Consider the following 12,278-nt stretch of genomic DNA (forward strand, 5'->3'; position numbering starts at 1 on the left):
GGTTTCAGCTTCCTATTGAAAAAACAAGTGACTTTTTTGTTTGTATTTTGCAAGGTAAAAATGCCATTTTCAGAGCTGTGGTCAAGGGTGAACCAAAGCCAGAGGTGTTGTGGAAACGCAATAATAAGGAAATGGATGATCCACAGAAATACCAGATGTCCTTCACTCCTGGCAAAAATGAATTCGTCTTGCAAGTGAGGATTAATCACTGTATAACTGTTCACATAAATATATTCCAACTGTTTAATCTTCAGTAAAGTAAAATAATAGAATAGACAAATCCTGTATCTTAAAAAAGGCATGGGTCTATTTGATCCAGTTGTTGCTTGTTTATACTGTAATTATAAGGATTGCTTTGCCAGTTTCTTAGCAAATGCCTCTTTCAGATTATTAACTGTGAAGTGTGAGATCATAAAAGACCTCATTGCATATCAGAACTGTGATATTTAGCCATTAACCAATTACAAACATCCTATCAATATGTCAAAGGATGGAGAAGATCTGGGAACTGATTTCTATGCTGAAACCCGAAAACATTAGAATTAGAGTGGGTAGGTAGGAAACCAAAGATTTTGTTGAAATATTGCCTATTTTTATTAGGTTTTGGAAGAATAAAAAACCTAACTGCTCTCTGGGCGGTTTTGTGAAATGCCCAGAGAGCTTCGGCTATTGGGCGGTATAAAAATGTAATAAATAAATAAGTAAATAAAGTGCAGCATAAAATACAGCGTTACGATTTATTGGGAACCTTGTAAGGAGGAAAGCCTATAAGGCAATACAAAAATATTAATTGATTGGAAGAAGAAGAAGGAGGAGGAGGAGGAAGGGTGGTGGAGGAGGAGGAGGAGGACCGTACACTGGAAATATGTATACAATCTGACATGAGATTGTATTATTTATAATTTAAAAAGTAACAATAAAACATTTTCATCAACCCAAACATGATGTTCTGATACATCATGATGTAGCAAAGTCTGTTCCAGGCCATTCTGAGGGAACAAAAATGGTGGCTAGGAGCAGAGAGAAGCCAGGGGGACTTCCAGTGAGTCCAAATATGACCCACAGCCCCAAAGTGTGAAAGTTGGGAGGCAGTTTTGTCCCCTCTTTTGCATTCAAGAACTCCCCCCCCCCCCCTCATATGCACCCATGTTGCCACCACCAAATTCTCAATTTTGGCCTTTTCCCTCCCCTGGGTTCTGCCTCTCTGCTGAGGAGTGGAGAGCCATAAAGTGGCAGCCTGCTTGCCCAGAACCTAGCATTATGTTGCCTCTCCATGATCTCTCACAGAGTAGCTTGGCTGCACTGATGGACAGGATACTATCCATTCAATGGAATTGGGCCTCAGAAGGCTGCAGTTTCTGGGGTTGCAGGCTCAAGGATCTCAAGCTTGTGGAGGGGGCTACTTATTCAGCCGGAGCTCAGTATCAGCCTTGAGCCCAGTTGATCCACTCTGTGCCACTGGCCCTTTGCCCTCTGTATCTATGTCTGGGTCACTGCTGCAAGTCAGGGTTGTAGCGCCCAGGAAGTCTAGAATGGAGTGCAGGAGGCTGAACTGCCTTGGATATAGTTAAGTGGAATTTCTTCCCATGAGTTTTTCTGAATGTATCACCTCAAAGGAGAACAGCAGCCATTAAGACAACTCAAGGTTGGAGTAAAGCCCATTGGGCGAACCTTACACAAAATTAAAGCAAATCCAGTGAAATCAGGGTTTCAACCCTTTTTTATAACCCTTTTATATCACTGCCTTGATCCCTATTTTCTTTTCTTTTTACAGGTAAACAAAATCACAGCAGATGATGCTGATATTTACCGTTGCACTGCTGTGAATGAGTATGGAGAAGCCACATGTACTGCTGGTCTCAAGATCATACAGGGTGGGCTAGCCAATCTAGCATGCTGTCATTTTTATTTTTTATTTTTGCCATAGGTTGCCTAGACTGCAAGCCTAAAAACATTTACGATTGAACACAAAGAGACTTATATCTGAGTAATCACTTGCATGCATCTGAAATATATATATATATTAGTTCAGGGATGGAGAATGTGTGGCCCTCTAGACATTGCAATTCCCATCATCCCTCACCACTGGTTGTGCTGGCTAGGGTTGATAGGAGCTGTAGTCCAACAACATTTGGAGTGCCACATGTTCTCCATCCCTGCCCTAGTTGGATACTATGGTAATATTTTGGTCACATTAAAATATGATTACAACATATTTGGAGGGGAGGTTTCCATCATCTTTAAAAGAAATGGTGGTACGGCTGCTTCTAAAAAAGCCCTCCCTGGACTTTAATAATTACAGACCAGTATTAAATCTTCTGTTTTTGGGTGATAGAGAGGGTGGTTGCCTTCCAACTCCAAGCTGTCTTGGATGATACAGATTTTTTGTACCCCACCTTGATCTAGAGGGAAAGGCGGGTAACTATTATTATTATTATTATTATTATTATTATTATTATTATTATTATTATTATCTCATTTCAAACTGGCTTCAGAGCAGGATACAGAGTTGAAACCGCTATGTTCGCCTTAGTGGATGATCTTCACAAGAGTATTGACAGGGGGAGTATGTCCCTGCTGGTGCTTTTGGACCTCTCAGCGGCTTTCGATACCATCAACAATGGTATCCTTCTGGAACACCTGAGGGGATTGGGAATTGACAGCACTGTGCTTCAGTGGTTCTGGTCCTACCTCTCGGCAGGTTCCAGATGGTGATGCTTGGGGATAGTTGCTCCTGGAAAAAGGAGCTGTTGTATGACATACCACAAGGCACCATCCTATCCCCAATGCTGTTTTAGCATCTACATGAAACCGCTGGGAGAGATCATCCGGAAGCATGGGGCGGGGTGCTAAAAATATGCTGATGACACCCAAATGTATTTCTCTATGCCTTCAATAACAGTGTCAGCTAAGGATACTGTGTCTCCTCTGAATGAATGCTTGGAGGCGGTAATGGGCTGGATGAGGAAAAACAAACTGAAGCTGAATCCAGACAAGACAAAGGTGCTTACTGTCAAGGGCCCTAACCTCAGTTTGGAACTATGTCAACTGGTTTTGGATGGGGTTACACTCCCCCTGAAAGACTGCAGTTGCAGCTTGGGGGTGCTCCTGGTTCCATCGCTCCAAATGACAGCACAGTTAGATGCCATGGCCAGGAGTGCCTACTATCAGCTTCAGATGTTATGCCAGCTGTGCCCTTTCCTAGAGTTGGAAGACCTAAAGATGGTAGTGCACGTGCTGGTAACCATGAGGTTCAACTTCTGCAATGCACAGTACATAGGGCTACCATTGTACCTAGTTCGGAAACTTCAACTCTTTCAAAATATGGCAGCCAGGTTGGTCACTGGTACATCTAGGGGTGACCATATTACACCAATATTAAAATCACTCCACTGGCTGCCAATTAGTTTCCAGGCAAAGTACAAAGTGTTGGTCAGTACCTTTAAAACCCTACATGGTTTGGGTCCTGGTTACCTGTAGGAACACCTTCTCCTGTACTATCTGCCCTGCACACTCAGGTCCTCTGGGGAGAATTTACTTCAGTCAGCCAAAACTAGGCTGGCAACTGTTACCCGGAGGACATGTCATCCCCAGACTGTGGAATGGCGTGCTGGAGGAGATTCGTCAACTTAACACTCTCTCTGAGTTTAAGATAGCTATAAAGACTAGTCTCTTCAAGCAACCCTACCCAGATGAATTTTAAACTTAAGAATTTTAAGATGCCCTGATTGTTATTTTAATATTGTATTGGTTTTCTATGCTCTTTTAATTAGTTTTATGCATTTGATTTGTATTGTATTGTTGTATTAATGTTGTTCCCCACCTCGATCCAAAGGGAGAGGTGGGTAATAAATAAATAAATATATTATTATTTCATTGAATTGTTTTATTTATCAACTACCATATTTTTTAAAAAATATCTCTAACGGCTCAATCCTAGACCTACAACTCCCAGCATTCCCCAGCTAGCATCTTTTTTTCTCCTGCTCTGAATTAGTTAGGAATCCGTTGTTCATCCACCAATCCACAAAATAATTTCAGACATATTGTTTGGAGGGAGAAATGATAGCCTTGAAAGAGTTTGGCTCAGCTGGAATTCCACTTGGGCTGTGCCATGCATTCTCTATATGGAATGGTTGATTTCAGGGGAGCTCAAAACAAGTTCCCCAACTATGAAATGGAATGAATAATAAGCCTCCTGAGTCAGGTCTGCACATGGCAGTCCCTTTAAGGTGTAAAACCTTCCACTAAATCTCTCCTTCCCATTATGTAGCCATCTGGCTAGGCAAAATCTTCCTCCTACAGATTTGGGGGCGCAATCCTACGCATGTTTAGACAGAAAAAAAGTCCTACAACTCGCAGCATGCCCCAGCCACCATGGTAGTAGGACATTCTTCTGTCTAAACATGCATAGCATTGTGCCTTAAGCAGTCTACATATTTTTAAAAACACACATTAAAATAAGTGCCAAAACATTTATATAAAGCATTTATAAAAGCATGCAAACAAAATGTTCACACAACACCATAATAGACAAATGAAATAGGCAGCACAATCAGGAAGGCCTGAGTAAAACATGGGTCTTTAAGTGGCGCCCAAAGTCTGCCACAGCTGTGCCTCCCAAATACCAGTAGGAGAGAATTTGATATGGTGGGTGCCACCATGGAGATACAAATAATAACTAGGGGAGGGACCATAGCTTATTGGCAGAGTACGTGCTTTGTACGCAGAATATCCCAGGTTCAGTCCCAGGCATCTCCAGTTTAAAGGATGAGATGGCTGGTGTGAATGAACTGTTTGAGAAAAGGACCCTAGACACTCACTGCTAGACAGAGCGAATCAAACTGGGCTTGATGGACAAATAGTCTAAACATGTAAGGCAGTTTCCTACCCACTGAAGTTACCCATTAAAACCTTTATTAGTTGGTGAAAATAAGGCATTTCCTAATAAATATAAGTACCCATCGATACATTTTTAATGTCCTGTTTTAAATGGTACTTAATAGATGATATATAGTTGGCCTAGTACAAAGTGAAATCCACTTGACTCAGCGAAATCTGCATAAGCATGAACTGTACACTTAATCTATTCAAATTCTGCAGGGCTTCAGGATGCTTAACTTCTAAATGGTACCAACTGTTAGTGCTTAGAGAAGGCATTCCTACAATGATGTTGCTAATTAAGGAATTCTCTCTTACACACACTTTCTCTCCCTCCTTTTCTTTCTCCTCTCATCATAACCGATCAGTTGGCTTCAAGAAGAAAACGAAGGAGGTCTCTTCTGTATCACAGGCAGGTATGTTTTCCAACTAGGCAGTCAAAACTGAGCCACAACTACATTAGTCAGCTGCCCCTTGGCAATACATTGACCATGTTAAAGTTCTTCTTAAGCTCTGAATTATGTAAGCCCTATTTTCACAGCATGCCAATTTTTTTTTTAAAAAAAATTCCTTACAGACCTCAAGAAGGAGATTCAAGACTTCAGAAAAACATTAAAGAAACGGTGAGTGTTACCAGCAATGATCTGTTTTTTTGTGGGTTTTTTTTTTAAGGTTGCGTGTTTCCTTCCTTGTGTGCTGGCAATAAACATAGATCTACCATCCAAATGTTCCAGTTTCCACTTGCAGAGGGTATTACGTGGAATGAGGTTCCACAGAAAATTGAAAGGGAGCTCAGTTAAAAAAAGAGCAAGGAGAAGCGTTCTTGTTTTTGATCCTCATGGTGATCTGCCTCTAATGGAGGTTGTGATCAGTAGTACGATTCCTTTCACAAAAGGGCTTTGTTTTGCAGCTACTTAGTAGTAACTTTTCCTCTTTAATTTTATGCTCCTTTGCTTAAGTAGATTCTGTACACACAAGAAGCCAATATGATTTACCACATGGGGGGATCTACACTACTGCTTTTAAAGCGCTTTGAAAATGTTTTGAAAACTGTATATGCAGTGTGTCCTGGGCCCAAACAGTTCTCAAAACTGTTATAAAGTGCTTTAAAACGCTTTGAAGCAGTAGTGTAGATCCTCCAGTTTAAATATTTTCTGTGGAGTCAGAATTAAATTATCATTTTGGTAAACATGTAACCCACTACTGTGTTGAAACCAAAGTCACACTAGAGGACATCCACTAGTACAGTGGGACTTTCTCCATCTCTGCTCTCCCTTGCAGCCCTCCACACGGCCTGAAAAGTTGCTCCGGAGGGATTCTAAGCCCTGCAGAGCACATTTTGAGGGCATGTCGAAACCTAAAGTGTGTGTGTGGGGAGGGAACCACCCACTTCAGAGTTCTGCTGATGAAAGCAGTTCCATCAGCAGAGTGACACCAACCCATAGAATGCAATCATATCTTTGGCTGCAAGAACAATAGCCCCAATTGAAATGCATTTGCATGTGTGTGTGCTCTTGGCAATTAAAAGATTACATGGTATCATTTTTAAAATAAATGCAGTTCTCCTAGTATGTTTCCAGTGGATCTATAGGAGATTTCAAAGAAGGGTCAGAATGAAAAGCAACCGACACACACACACTCCGCCACCAAACTGTCTGCTGCATTCACATACAATCTGGTTTCTCTTCTTGGGGCTAACCCTCAGAGCACCTTCAGCTGCTCAAAAGAAGGAAATCAGTATGGAACAGGTCTGGCAGTTACTTCTGAATGCAGATAGAAAAGATTATGAGAAGATCTGCTTGAAGTACGGCATCGTTGACTTCCGTGGGATGCTGAGGAAGCTTCAGGAGATGAAGAAGGAACGTGAAGACAAACAGGCACAGGTAAGGCCTCCTCTGCAACACTGTAGTCTACATAGGCAAATTCTGATCTTCTTCCATAGTTGTGTCACAGATTTTCCTAAGATTCTGTTGTTGGTTAAATGATCTAATAGTAGAATATGAAACCACATTGTCAAGATTCTAATTCTCCCTAAAAGGGGGATCATTCTCAAGGCTTGAGCTCATTTTCCACATCGCATTGGATTGGATCCAGACTTAGTGATGAAATTGATGGGCAAGTTTGTAATGACTAACTCTTCCCACAGATCTTAGCAGGTCCACTCTAAGCATATTTAAATCTGGATCCCATTCATTCTACTTAGAAAGAAAGGTGTTGAGATTTGTCTGAAAAGCATAAAACCCTCAGAACAGCTTATAACACATTTGCTTGTTCTCAGAACAGCTTATAAACCATTTGGCAGTGTAACGGCCTTGGAAATCCTATAATATATGCTTGCACTTCTTCCTTGTTCCTTACAGTATGTGACCAGTATCACAAACCTGAGGCACGTCAGAGTCAATCAGGAGCAAAGAAATGCTTCGTTTGATCTAGAGCTGGACCTGAAAAATCCTGAGAGCAGAATTTATCTGTACAAGGTAAGAAAGGATAAAGTGGCTGGCTAGGGTCAAGTCACTATACCTTAGTAGATCAAAGTTGCATCGGGGGACATTCAAAAAGATTTTGGCCTTACTTTGTTTTACATTGGCTACATTCGGAACCGTGTACAGCTGCTTTATTCTTCTCTTTGTGGAATCAAATGAACAAGCCAGGATGTTTTCAGCTAACTATAGTTTCCTGTTACATCCAGACCTGGAAACTATGGTTAACACCTTCTGAACAAGCCAGGATATTAAGACAGCTTTAAACTATGGCTTTATATCTTGGCTTGTTTGGAAGCCATTATGCATAGTTTCCAAGTTTGGATGTAACAAGAAAATGAATACTTACTGACTTGTTCTCTCAGATGAAGGGAAAGCAGCTGTGTCCAGGGCCACAAGTCTCATTCTTATCTCTACTTATTAAGCTGAGATATGATCATCCAAACATGGCCATTGTTTGACATTTTGGGGCTTTTTCACAGCACATTTCACTTAAAGAAGATGATTCAGACTGTTTCTTTACATTGTCCTTCCTGTGAATTTCTCCTCTCCTACCTCTTCAGGATGGCCAGATGATCAATTTTGGATTTGACAGTGACAACATAAAGCATTGCCTGCGGCAGGTTGGCAGAAAATATAATTTTATCATCAACGATGTACAGCTTGAAGATGCTGGCGTATACCAGATCAAAGTAGAAGATGTAGATATCTTCTCAACTGAGCTGGAAGCGGAATGTAAGGCTTCACGACCACAGAGCTGTGCGCAGAATCCAACAGTGGTGTGCATTTGTTTTGTAACGAATGAAAAATGGAAACCAATGGGGTCCATACATTTCATTTGTTACTAATAAAGAAATAAATGCTAGAGTCATGGATGAGTTTTGAATGGCATATGTTCATTTGTCACTTATTTATAGCCATTTGTTTTCACCAAGCAGCCAAAATAGATCAGATGGGAGGTTACGTAGAAAGTGGACAGAGAGAGAGAGAGAGAGAGAGAGTTGGGAAAGGGAGATTGGAAGGGCAAGCAGTCGGCACACTTCCTGGAATGCCCATAGGAGGCTATTACACCACACTATCGCCCCACTCATGCTCTTCGCTCCTCTGATGCCATGTTTCTCGCCTGCCCAAGGGTCCCTACTTCCCTTGCTCAGCTTCGTCCATTTTCTTCTGCTGCCCCTTACGCCTGGAACGCTCTTCCAGAACATTTGAGAACTACAAGTGCAACCGCAGCTTTTAAAGCTCAGCTAAAAACTTTTCTTTTTCCTAAAGCTTTTAAAACTTGATTTTGTACTGTTTTTTTATACTGTTAGTTTTACCCTACCCAGTGCCTGTTTACCCTACCCTGTGCCTGTTTGCTTTCTCTTCCCCTCCTTATTGTTTTATTATGGTTTTATTAGAATGTAAGCCTATGCGGCAGGGTCTCGCTATTTACTGTTTTACTCTGTACAGCACCATGTACATTGATGGTGCTATATAAATAAATAAATAAATAATAATAATAATAATAATAATAATAATAATGACGTCCTCCCGAGGGCATGCATGGAAACACAGGCAGCTGGGAAAGCTGCTTACAGCACACTGGAGCGAATGTTGTTGTTGTTGTTGTTTTAAAAGTTAAAGGAAACTTTTTTTAAAAAAAAAAGTGAAAAATTTACTTTACAAAAAAACCTTCTTTGTGCTGCTTTCCAGCACTCCACATGCCGTCTTCTCGGCTGCCCACACTTCCTGGAATGGCCATGGGATGACATCATGCTGTAATATCCTTCTCTGTGCATTCAAGGAAGTGCCCTGGCCAGGGAGGCAGCAGAGTGCCAGAGAGCAGTGTAGCAGTGTAACAATAATAAAACCTAACAGTCAAAGATTACTCATCAAGACAGTTCAACTTGTCACAGAATTTCCTCCTTAGAATTGCTGCTCTGAAAGCAAAGTGGGCCACCTGGGGCAATCGAACCCCCAATAAAAAAATTATTTGAAAGAGACATTTTCCCTATTTCTCTTAAATTTGGCAGGTCTGGTCTTTTAGAGGGGTAATAGAAGTGCAGCTGGGCATCCCTTTGAAGGTAGGAGGGAAACAAAAGCAAATAAGAATGATGAAAATGAATGAAATAATAACAAAAATAAACATGATTTTAGGAAACGAATAACCAAATGAATGAGGATTTACTAGCAAAAATAACTGGAATAACTAAACAGAGGGAAATGTCTTGCACACCTCTAGTCTCAGCAATAATGAAATCTCAAATTTACAGCACTCCTGTGTATGTTTATTCCAAGGTTAAAAAGTCTCACTATTTTTAATGGGGCTTGTTCCAAGGATTGCAAGATGCATAGGATTAATTGGTGGTGGTGGGGTTTTGACAAAGAGCACAGTCCTATGCAAGTTTAGACAGAAAAAAAGGCCTACAACTCCCAGCATGCCCCAGCCAGCCATGTTGGGAGTTGTAAGCCTTTTTTCTGTCTAAACTTACATAGGATTTTGCCTCAAGTGTTAAAAATGAACAATGAAAGCTTGCCTTCCAAATAAGTCCTTAGGGTTCCTTCAAACATGATCTTTTTCAGGTATACCAGTAAAGTAAATTAGATGTACACTTAAAACAAACAATACCTGCAACAAACCTGTGAACCGCCCAGAGAGCTCCAGCTATTGGGCGGTATAGAAATGTAATAAATAAATAAATAAATAAATAAATAAATAAATAAAACAAGTATCTTCAGTGCACAAAATAGGCATACACGCCAGGGAGCGTAACTGACCATGTACACCTGCAGTGTGACAAACCTCTCATCACATGTGAAATAGCCCTCACTCTCATAATTGAGCGCAGCATTAACGCAGATATTGTGTAGATTAGGTTCTTGATTTAGAAAGTTAGAAGAGACTGGTTTCAGACAGCTGCTAGTTGGGTAGCCATGTATATTTCCTCCTTCCCCAAGTAATTAGCACGTGGCTTTGGGACTTTGTTTTTCAAAAATCATAATTGCACCTGGCTACCCACCAGTCTAGCTTTCTTATATGGTCCTCAGCTAATATTTGAGCATAACTTTTAATGGAATATTCTGGGTACATGTTAGCATTTGTGTGCATCATTTTGGAAGGCAGGTTGTCAGGCCTCACTCACCACCAGTGAATGGAACTGGCTTTTCCCATGTTCCTCCTTCCATCTCGATTTATTCTCCCACAGCTGCCCTGCGGTTAGAATCTGTTGCATGTCTACTTACCATCAATTTGGTGTTGCAGCCATTCCAGTAAGTTTTCGCTATCCACTTGGTGATCTGAGATGCCACGAGCAAGGAAATGCTGTCTTTCAGTGCACCCTCTTTGAGGCCTGCTTCAATGCTGTGTGGTTTCACAAAAAAGGTCGTCTAGAGCCAAATGACAAGTATGAAATCGCAGTCTCGAAAGATGGTCTAACTCACCGTCTAGTCATCAAAAACGCCCAGCCCTCTGACAAAGGGACTTACACCATTGACATTGGAAGCCGTTCTTCGAGTGCCTGGCTTGAGGTTGAACGTGAGTGGTGATCTAATCTTGGTTTCTCACAGTCCAATCCAATGCAAAGTGGAGTGTACCCCCTTTGCCTCCTAATAGCAGCTAACAGCACTTAATCCCAGAACTCACTGCTAAGTGCCTAACTATGGAGTGAAAGCTGATTTAAATGGGAGAGATATTGGAAGGAACCATATTTCCTGTAATTGTGGTTTACTCCTTTTACTTGAAATTTTAACACTTTAATTTTCCTTTTGAAATGCTTTTTAGCATGTTTAACGCATTAAAGAAAATGAGTTCTATGGGGGATTTAATTGCGTTGTAAAAGCATTTTTAAAAATCATCTACTCTAGCACATTGTTGTCAACAGTACTGGACATAGAATTATTGCTTCTAACTAAATATGGAGTTTCTATTTTAATTCTCATAGCTAATGGCCATTGACTTTTCATTGATTTGTCCAATCAATTGTTAAATTTGGGGTGCAATCCTATGCATGTTTAGACAGACCTAAATCCTACAATTCCCAGGGATGCACCTTTGATCTAGTGGCCATCACATCTTGTGATTTGTGGGCCCTTGTGTTACAATAATAGCCATTTTGCTTTTGTTTTGTTTTGTTAAGATCAGTTACATTTTAGAATGAGAAAAAGGGTTCTGTTTCTTTTGCTTAAAAGCAAACAAAACTCAATTTCTATACAATATTAAGCGGGGGGGGGGGAATTGACCACCCTATATCATAATGTAAATTTGGGTGGAGTAATACTTATTTGATTAATGTAATTCTCTTCATTACAATTTGTTTTACAAAAGAGTCCCCCATTTTATTTTCCCATTGTTATTTCTTGTACGCGGCCTTGCATTTTCAGTTAACCACCAATATGTTTATAATACAGCTGGTAAAGGAAAGCGGAAACAGACTGAAGGAGATCATGATGATAAAGCTGGACAGCAGAGCAAACTGTTAGATGAAGATGGTGCTAAGAAATTTCGTCAGGGAGTTGGCCCTGAAGATCAAAAACATTTTGGCATGGGCAAAGATGACCAGTACAGAAATGGCCAAGATGGCAGTGGAGAATTTTATGACTCCTTGGGAAAAGATGGTTCTTTGGGAAGAGATAGTAAGATGAAACAGTTTTCAGGAGCTGGGGTAGACATGGCAGAGGGGGATCAGTTTGCTGAAGGTAACAGTAGAGGTATGGGACGAGGTCAGAATTCTATGCTAGGTGGAAATGCTGTTTGTGGAGAAACAGGTGGTTTGGCTAGTAAAGATGCACTCTATGATAAAGATACTTTGTTAGGTGCCATTGGTACTGGCACCGGATCTGGAGGTGCAGGCGGACTGCAAACTTCAGAGGGGCAAGGATCCACACTTAATGTGGCAGGTCCTGGTGACAGATTCAGCAGAGCACATGGCATGGGAG

At 40.9% G+C, this 12,278-nt stretch overlaps 1 protein-coding gene across 1 annotated transcript in view; it reads left to right on the top strand.

Moving 5' to 3' along the window:
* Positions 1–12,278, top strand: part of IGFN1 (immunoglobulin like and fibronectin type III domain containing 1) — a 57,349-nt gene that overhangs the window by 17,397 nt on the left and 27,674 nt on the right. The window contains exons 4-12 of the mRNA XM_063140219.1: positions 55–194; positions 1,775–1,874; positions 5,250–5,297; positions 5,459–5,504; positions 6,587–6,764; positions 7,242–7,358; positions 7,925–8,096; positions 10,606–10,878; positions 11,751–12,267. Of these exons, the coding sequence (XP_062996289.1) occupies positions 55–194; positions 1,775–1,874; positions 5,250–5,297; positions 5,459–5,504; positions 6,587–6,764; positions 7,242–7,358; positions 7,925–8,096; positions 10,606–10,878; positions 11,751–12,267 (1,591 nt within the window). The remainder of the gene's footprint in view (positions 1–54; positions 195–1,774; positions 1,875–5,249; positions 5,298–5,458; positions 5,505–6,586; positions 6,765–7,241; positions 7,359–7,924; positions 8,097–10,605; positions 10,879–11,750; positions 12,268–12,278) is intronic.

Source organism: Elgaria multicarinata, chromosome 1 (assembly GCF_023053635.1).
Source record: "Elgaria multicarinata webbii isolate HBS135686 ecotype San Diego chromosome 1, rElgMul1.1.pri, whole genome shotgun sequence".
NCBI lineage: Eukaryota > Metazoa > Chordata > Lepidosauria > Squamata > Anguidae > Elgaria > Elgaria multicarinata.